The following is a 9052-nucleotide window of genomic DNA, read 5'->3' on the forward strand; positions in this document are numbered from 1 at the left end:
GAAGTTCTGATTTGAGCTTCTCTAAACTCTCGGTGGTCGCTACCATTCCCGAAGCTCTGCGGTCGCCATGGGGCAGCGCTTCAGCACCTCGCGCGACAGCGACGTCTCGGAGGCCGATGGCCCGCCCTCCACTGCTCTAGCAGCTCGCGCATCCGATGCCTCTCCCACTTCTTTATCCTCCCCTCCGCCTACTGCGAGTTCCCCTCCCTCCTCCGCAGACACAGCTCCCCGCTCTACACCCGGCACTCTATCCACGCAGCGCCCTACCATCGAGAACGCCGCAGAGCAGCAAAGTGAGCGCGAAGGCTCCACGCGGTTGGTCGATGTCGTGCACGACACGCTCAGCTCCGACCAGGAGCCGTCCGCTCACCAGCGACGTCAGAGCGACGAGGAGGACGCTCTCAGCGCGTCGCGTGTGTCCTCCACCGACTCGTTCCCATCCTCACCGCTCAACGTCAAGGCGGATGACGCCCACCCTCTTACAAGACGCAGCTCCATGTCGCGTACGCCGGCGCCGCCGAAACTGTCGCGCTTCCGGCCGTCCATGGATATTCCCAGATCTCCACAGTCCAGCTCGGACTCGTCGCTCGACTCGAGCTCCAGCTCGTCCGACGAGGAGCTCGTGGGCAGCGGCGAAGAGCTCGTCAGTGACTGGCTCGACGAACCTGAAGACGCCGTACTGTCCCCGCCGTCCCAACCGAAGCGCACGCGCCACGCGAGCGCCTGTTCCTCCGTGTCGTCCCACACAGGGAACAGTGTGTCGTTCTCGGCCATGCACAGCAGCGGAGGACGCAACAGCAACAGCAGTCAACACAGTATGACAGGTTGGGCCTCGTGGCTCAGCTCCCCCGACGACGTGGAGGAAGAAGACGACGCAGACGATGAACCGGTGGCACTCACGCCGTTCTTACGGGACAATATGCCCGTGTACGAGGTCATGAGACAGGTGCAATTATTCAGGAACTTGAGTCAAATGCAACAGGAACAAGTGGTGCGAGCGCTCAAGCCCGCTAAGTTCTCGGACGGCGAGGTTATCGTGGCGCAAGGCACGCGTGGCTCGAGATTCTACATGATTGCCAAGGGAGAAGCCGTCGTGACCAAGACAGTTACCACTAGCAGCCACAGTATTACCGGCTCGACTCCTTCTAGTGCGGGACAGACACAGGAACGTATGATCACGCACTTACGAGCTGGCCACTACTTCGGTGAGCTGGCGTTGATCTATGACGACCCTCGTACGGCCACTGTACGCGCCGTCGGGGACGTGGAGCTGCTGTACTTGACTCAGGAAGATTTCCAACACATTGGTCAGGTGCATTTGAGTCTTATGTTGCAGCAAGTGCCGCTTCTTGCACGACTGAGTGCACGCGACCAGGATATTGTGCTGAAATGTTTACGACCTGCGAACTTCAGCGATGGCGAGTACATTGTGCACCAAGGCGATGAAGGTACGCGTTTCTACATGATCACACGTGGTGAAGCGATTGTGTCGGAGAAGGCGATTGGACCAGACAAGAAGCCGTACGAGAAGGAGTTGACGCGACTGTACGAGGGCCACGTTTTTGGTGAGATGTCGCTCATTTACAGTGAACCTCGTACAGCTTCCGTGCGTGCAGTCGGCCCTGTCAAGTGTCTGTATCTGAGTAAGGAGGACTTCGACAAGTGTCTCCTCTCTGATCACTTCCAGCGGTTTATTCAAGAAGCTTACGTGGAGAAGGCTACGCGTCGTGCTATGCGGCTTCGACTCCAACAGCGTGCGAACAGTGCTGCGACTATGGGATCTTCCACACCTCAGGCGAGATCGGATAGTTCGTCTGGATCCACTGTGGCACCGCCACCGGCCCCCTCGTCGCCTGTGAAGGCTACAGAGACCAAGAAACTTGTGAAGCAGAGGCTGAAAAACGGTCAGGTTGTGGTGAACAAGTACGTGATCAAAGGTGATCTGGGTCGCGGAACATTCGGCCGCGTCAAGCTGTGTGAGAGCCAGGAGGACGGACAGATGTACGCTGTCAAGATCATGCACAAGACTTTCGTTCAGCGTATGGCAGGCAAGGAAGACCAGCTGTATGACGTACTACGTCGCGAGGTGGCTATCATGAAGAAGCTGAACCACCGCAACGTTGTGAGACTGGTGGAGGTTATCGACGACCCGAACAGCCAGAAGATGTATCTCGTACAGGAATATGTACAGCACAGTCTGATGGAAGAAGTCACGCAAGCGCGTAGGTTGAGTGAACCAGTTGCTCGGAAGTACATGCGCGATCTGCTCTCTGGTCTTCAGTATCTGCACTTCCACAAGGTTATTCACCGTGATATTAAACCAGAGAACATTCTCGTCAGCTCCGATGGCGTCGCGAAGATTGCTGACTTCGGTACTGCACGAATGATCATGAACGAGACCGAGACGATCTCTGGAGCGAAGGGGACGCCTGCGTTTATGGCCCCCGAGATGTTTGACATTGACGCGACGTACCAAGGTCCAGCTGTGGACGTCTGGTCACTTGGGGCCACGCTGTACATGATGGTCATCGGACACCCACCTTGGATGGCAGACAACGAGATTGTTCTGGCTGAACGAGTACAACGTGTTGAGTTACGCTTCCCGAAGGAAGTGGAGCGTACGATGGAGCCGCATCTGAAGAATCTGTTACAGCGCATGCTCACAAAAGATCCTGCCTGTCGTATTTCTCTCAAGGAATGCTTTACGCACGAGTGGACCACTAAGGAAGGAAGCGACCCGCTTGGTCTGATCACACCGGAGAAGAACTTGACAGTGTCGATGGATGAAAGTGAACGTGCTATCGAGAACATCCCTGAGCAGATTGACCAGCGACTGACGGAGAGTCTGGCTCAAGCTCATCAGCTAGTGAAGACGCGGCAGGAAAGTGTGGGCCCCGGTGTCGTGCGGACAAACAGTGGACGGTACTTCACTGGCACCCCCATGGCTGGAACGTTGGGTGCTCGTATTCCTTCGACGGCGTCCACTACCTCATCAATAAACACGGTCGGTAGCAGTCCAAGTCGCGCTTCTAGCGACGAAGTCTCGCGTATTATCTGCGCTTGGCGCCATCACAAACGCGTGCAGCTCATGGACGGTCACAAGGAACTGTCGGAGCGCTCTCGTGAACTGTTGATCGAGCAGAAACGCATGGCTTTCTCGGTGGATCGCGCCAAGGTGACGGAGATCATTCTCCCGGCTGCTAAACCCACAGCTCGCAGCCGATACCCAAGCACGTCGTCAAGTGCATCGCTCCAACAAGTGAGAGAGCAGTCGGCGTTGTCCACAGCGTCTTCAGTATCGTCCATGTCGACCATGTGCGGCAATACTCCGTCATCGGATTCACCCAGATCGCGGTCATTCCCAGCCGGACGCAGCAATTCTGTCGACAATTCGCAGCTGATCAAGAAGAACAGCTTCCAGATTCGCAGATTCAAAGACTCCGGCAACCTCGAAGGCTTCGGTCGTACGTCCTTCACGTCTGTATCGCAGCTGTCCGAGTTGGCTGCAACTCCTGTTGAAGAGTCTTTTGACCAACGTGGAAGCTTGTCATCGTCCAGTGAGTCTGGGCACTCTAACAGCAGCTATTCGAATACTACAGAGGCGTCAGATGCAGACTTGATGAAGCGCTCGCTCTCACGTAAGAAGGATTTCCTTATGGTGACATCTGAAGTGTTCCGTGACGAAGGTGGCGACTACCAGACGCGTAAGATTCTCTTCCAGGCTCGAGACGATGACTTTTCTGTGGCTTCACGCGTGCCTACCCACTCGAATTCAGGCCGTGAGTTGCTCCCTCCTGGTCGTGCAGGCTCAACCAACTCATCGTCGTCCAGTCAGAAGCCCAGACGGTTGGGAAGTACTGGCAAACTAGGCAGCGCTGGTAGCAGCAGTGCTATGGGCAGCGCAATGGGGAGTGCGATGGGCAGTGCATTAGGCCGAACCAACACAAGTCGTCGATCCTTAAGCGGAAGCTCCGTCAGCTCGTCACGATCTGTGGTTACAGAGGATGGCAATGTGGAGGAATTCGACATGGATGGCATCGATTGCGTCCAAGTGACGGAGATCGATGACGAAGACGATGATGATCTGGTGAATCACGGGATGCGTAAGGGTAGTGGAGCTTCCTCGCGCCATTTCCACCATCACAGTGACAGTAGCAGAGCGAACAGCAGCCACAATCGCAGTCATAATTCTGGACTTTCGGACGCTGACAGCGACTCGGACGACTCAGATTACTCGGATGTGGAGTGTGACGTCGACGTGGACGCAACCTTCAGTGAACTGATTGCGACGCCCAACCAGCTTGAAATTATCAGCCACGACGATGAGGAGATCGCTCCTATCGTGACTCAGAAGCCGTCACTAACGTCGTTGCATGACTTGTCGTCTTCATCTTTGGATGTGGACAACAGTGGGAAGGTTCTTACGCTTGGATCCTTAGCGTCGATGACTTCAAGTTCCTCGGCATTGGCCATGGCTACGCCGTCTCTGATGCTGGATATTGTCCAAGTCTACGTGAGCAGTAAAATCCGAGAGAATCTGACGCTCTCTATCCGGTCTGGTTACGCTGAAGCGAAGGGAGCGCGGTCGTACATGGAAGATCGCACGACGGGACAGACTACGTGCGATCTGTCGCGCTATCCTGCTGCTCTAGCGAACAACTACGCGTCGTTGGCGTTCTTTGCCGTCTACGATGGCCACAATGGTACGGAGACGGCTGTGAAATTGCAGAACGAGTTGCACCATCGCTTTTTTGCTGAAGGTGCAGGCTTCGTGGAGTCTCCAGTGACGTGCATCTCGTCAGTGTGTGAGGCGATCGACAATGAGATCTTGGAGAGACAGAACCAGAGTGTACTCCCGAAACGTAAGCGCACCATGGCGGCGGAGGAGATGCAACGTTATCTGAGGAGCGAAGGCACACACCAGAGTCTTATTGAAGGCGAATGCTGCGAGATTGACGGCGAAATTGTGTGTGGAGAGGAGATGAAGCAGCTACTGCAACCGATTTCGTTCTCTGGAGCAGCGAGTGTCTTCGTTGTGGTTGCGAAGCAGCGCAAGAAACGATGCCGTACAAACGATAAAGAGGGCGACACCGACGCCAAGGACAGCGAAGAGGTCAAGACTGCGGATGAGGACGAACTGGACGAGGAAGACCAGCCTACGCGACTGTACGTGGCCAATGTGGGCGACTGTCGCGCTGTTTTGTGCACTGCCGACGCTATAGCTGTTGACTTGACGACGGATCACAAGGCGTCCCTACCGGCTGAGCAAGAGCGTATCGAGGCCTCAGGTGGCTTCGTGCACAATGGCCGACTGGATGGTATTCTGCAGATCTCTCGAGGCTTTGGTGACCTGGCACACAAACAGGATGGACATTTGGTGGTCACCCCCGACGTTGTGGAGCATCTGGTGAACCCGGCGGATCAGTTCTTACTACTTGCAAGCGACGGCCTCTTTGACGTTCTGACTTCGCAGCAGGCTGTCAACTTTGTGCTGCGTAAACTCCAGACCCACGGAGACGTCCAACTCGCAGCACAGGAGCTCGTGCTGAAGGCGCAGGCCTATTTCGCACACGATAACATCAGTGTGGTCATTGTGGCGCTGAACCAGAAAGGTGACGCGTGAAATGGACAGTGGCCTCTATCATCAGAAGACCAGGGACCGACGAAGAAGCAGAAAACCCGGAGATCGAGACCAAAGTACGAGAATTATGAACAAGAAAACCCAGAAATATGAGTGGAATAAGACCAGGCGAAGCCCGTTCACGTCTAATATCAGTCTTCCGATGGACTTGACTGCGTGCACGGCCTCGCTGGTTGTGATTAAGTATACGTTTGAGTGTGTAGTTTACTGTGTCTATAGTTCATTAGTGCGTACAGGAGCTGGTCACAGAGGCCTCTTCCCACTGCTGGAATCCGTCCCACGAACGGAGTTCATCTTGCTCCTCGAGCACGTATACAGGAGACGGCAAGTCGATCACCTGGTTGTCATCCGGATGGCGTCCTAGATCGTATTCCGCCTCCTCGTCCGAGTCTGCACGGGCAGCGTCGAGCTCGTCGATAGTCATGAGTGTCGTGGCGTTATCCGGTCTCGCGTCCATCAGAGTCATTTCATTCAGTAGGAACGGGACAGCGCTGCCTCCGAATGTGCCCGGCGCGTCCCGGTACGGTTCACGTTCGAGTGTGAGGAACGTCCGCAGCTGCACAGCGAAGCCCAGCGTCACGAGCGGGCAGCGACGGGTAGATCGACTAGTAGCGAGTGTTAGTAGGCCCTGTACATACTTGAAGAAGAGTTCTGCACGTTGCTGCACGACTTTGGAGCTCTTGGAACCCCACAGTCGCCGCTTGGGGAAATATTTCGAGCTCAGTTTGTCCAGCGCTTCCATCATCGGCGCGCAATGCTGACAGTGAGCCTGTTTGCTGTCCTCCGCTGCCCCTGGGTGGTTCCGTCGGTCGAATACCAGCGCCAGTTCGTCTCGTAGTGTCCTGAAACCTGAATATCGTCTCGAGACGACCCACCTCTCTCCTACGCCAGAAACCATCGTGTCTTCAAGCACCAGTTCGTACTCTGTGTGTGTACCGGGCGACACCATGGACGTGTACTGCAGAATCGATGATTCTCGTGGCGTGACCGAGTGCAGCACGAAGCCTCCGAGATGGTTGGCCAAGCTGCGCGGCCGCTTCTTGAGCGACATAGTGGACGACGTGCTGGTGGACGACGAGCGGGGCACCAGGTGCGCGCGGCAGCTACTACTCGACTTGATACTGACGTCGCTACGACTGCGACTGAGGGACGGATAGCGCCGCATCGAGTCGAGCATCACGCTCGAGCGTACGCTAGTGCGTCGCCGGTCGTTGGCCACAGGCTCCTCTGAACTCCCGGAGTTGTGTAGACGCGAGTTCTCCGAAGAGGACGTGGACGAGGACGGCGAGTCGAGGAAGAAGGACAGGACGGAATCCGAGACGGGCATCGGCATGGGCGGCAGCGGACGGCGACGCGGCTTGGCCACCGCCTCGTGGTCGTGTAGCTTAGGCTTTAGCTTCTCCTCCATCGCCGGCGAGTTGACGTATGGCGCGGAGCCCCGTCGAACTTGACAAGGGGGGAACATGTGGTACTGCGGACCAGCTTGAGGGATCATCCCAAAATGCGGCGCATCCTTCTCGGTCACAGAGTGGGAGTGGATCTGTCACCAAAGGTGCTGACATACAGGCATAGCCGTGCGATGAGTGGTGGACGCTTACCTGATGGATTCACTGGCAGTCTGGAGAGGACAATCGGAAGGCTGATTGTTCGCGCTGAGGTGGCGAGTGCTGCACGAACGTGCATCGTGCTCTCTCTACATGTACATGCAGAGTCTACTTGGAGTTAGAGCCTCTAGATTTTATCTCGAATTGCGGAGACGAAAATTTGATGATCAGCTGGCGAAAGTCAGGAGCTGCAAGCTGCAGTGCAACTCAGTTTTATAGTCGAAGCCGCAGCGCTCTCTATCTTAAAAAAAATGAATGATGTGAACGCTTTCGTCGGCTGTTCATGATCAGCAACACGGAGACCTTATCGATGAAGCACTGAAATTTGAGGAAGCTGATCACAGTAAATACGGCAACAAGTTGTTGATCCCGTTGCACACTACAACTCTGATGAACTTTCGAAGACATTTTACATTCCTCTGAGCCGCCTGGTAGCCGACGCTGTCATTAGTGCTCCACAGCCAGCACACCACGTGGCCATGTTGCTGACAGCAACTTGCAGTAATGGCGATCCAAAAGAAACATCCGATGACAGTGTGCTGGAGGGGAAGCAAACCTATTATAGCAAGCATCCTTCGCAACAAATCGCTCTTCTTTACTGTGGAGCTTCGGATCGTTGTATGCTAGCTACTAGCTAATGATGTAAGCGCTATCAAGACAATCGCAATAGTGTAGCTTTGCATGAAGACCCTTGCTGCTCAGTTTGTCGCTCGGGTTCAGACATCCGACTACATTCCAATTCTAGGTGAGCAAATTGGGTTCATCGAGACCCCCCACAGACTAGCGTTTCGATGCCGTGCTGGATTCCGCTGCTCGTGATCGCATTCGGGACTGTTCATGCTGTCACGATGGAAGCTGTCGAGATTTTCTCGGGTTCCAATTGCGCTGGGACGCCAGACGTGTTGGCCATTTACAATGTAACCATGGGTTGTGCCGAGAACGCGTGCAGCAACATCGACTTTGGCAATGACACGTACTACATTAGCCGAACATGTAACGTCACGGACAGATTTGCACACACCGAGCAGGTATTCGGAGACTTCACGTACGTGATCATGGAGACATACGACAACGAAAGCTGCACGTCATTCGGGGAGGCAGACACGTTCTTGGCATCAGGGAGCTGCGAGATCTCGTCCGGATTCGGAGACCAGTCGGCTATCACGAGCCTCTTTCCCAATGGATCCGCTGTTGTGGTGCTGTATCCCAATAATGCATGTGGAGGAGAGCCTTCGTTGTACTTTGAACTTGATAGTACGGCGCTATCCACAGGCTCGTGTCAGCAAGATCTGTACAGATTTTACAGTAGCGAGAGCAATCCCGCAAGCATAACAAATAGCAAGGAAAACGGTAGTGACGGCAACGTTACCGATAGCTCCGGGACCATCGATCGACAGGTGGAGAGTAGCATGATTGGGTCTGAGGACGGTTCGAATGGTTCGGCCATGGGCACGGGCGTAATTGTTGGGATCGTAGCCGCAGGCTTGGTGTTTGTACTCATCGTGTCCTTGTTGGTCGCTCATCATCTTCGCAAAAAACACGAAGGTGAAATGGAAGAGGAAGATAATTTCAACGAGTATGGATCACCTCGAAATGACCAAAAGAATTCTTCGTTAACAGCCCCAGGAACGATAGATTCACATTTGGATGAAGGTCAGAGAGGGTCACAAAAGCCGCTTAGTCTCGTTGGCTTATGGGACGATGAAGTCATAGCTACAGCTCGGATCCCTCGCGAGAAGGTCGTCATTCTTCGTCACATCTGTCGGGGAGGTGGCGGTGAGGTGTATCTCGGACAGTTTAACCAACA

The 9052-nt window shown here is 54.8% G+C and overlaps 3 protein-coding genes across 3 annotated transcripts in view; 2 read left to right on the forward strand and 1 right to left on the reverse strand.

Annotated features, from left to right (window-relative positions):
* The first annotated feature begins 15 nt into the window (after positions 1–15).
* PPTG_11270 (CAMKK/CAMKK-META protein kinase) lies at positions 16–6051 on the forward strand. Its single transcript, XM_008906549.1, has one exon. It carries the CDS (start codon positions 68–70, stop codon positions 5621–5623), a length of 5556 nt encoding a protein of 1851 aa, XP_008904797.1. The 5' UTR covers positions 16–67; the 3' UTR covers positions 5624–6051.
* On the reverse strand, positions 5730–7168 carry PPTG_11271 (hypothetical protein). The gene has a single exon (XM_008906550.1). The coding sequence runs from the start codon at positions 7134–7136 to the stop codon at positions 5865–5867; it is 1272 nt and encodes a 423-aa protein (XP_008904798.1). The 5' UTR covers positions 7137–7168; the 3' UTR covers positions 5730–5864.
* Positions 7169–8036: 868 nt separating this feature from the next.
* The window catches only part of PPTG_22815 (hypothetical protein), a gene marked incomplete at its 5' end in the record, with an annotated part of 4837 nt that continues 3821 nt past the window's right edge, over positions 8037–9052 (forward strand). The window contains one exon of the mRNA XM_008906551.1: positions 8037–9021. Coding sequence (XP_008904799.1) covers positions 8037–9021 — 985 coding nt within the window. The remainder of the gene's footprint in view (positions 9022–9052) is intronic.

The sequence above is a fragment of the Phytophthora parasitica genome, assembly GCF_000247585.1.
Source record: "Phytophthora parasitica INRA-310 unplaced genomic scaffold supercont2.24, whole genome shotgun sequence".
NCBI classification, from domain to species: domain Eukaryota; phylum Oomycota; class Peronosporomycetes; order Peronosporales; family Peronosporaceae; genus Phytophthora; species Phytophthora nicotianae.

What these genes read in the sequence shown, in the direction of transcription:
- PPTG_11270 (XM_008906549.1), top strand. Translation starts at nt 68, where the DNA reads ATGGGGCAGCGCTTCAGCACCTCGCGCGACAGCGACGTCTCGGAGGCC.
- PPTG_11271 (XM_008906550.1), bottom strand. Translation starts at nt 7,136, where the DNA reads ATGATCCCTCAAGCTGGTCCGCAGTACCACATGTTCCCCCCTTGTCAA.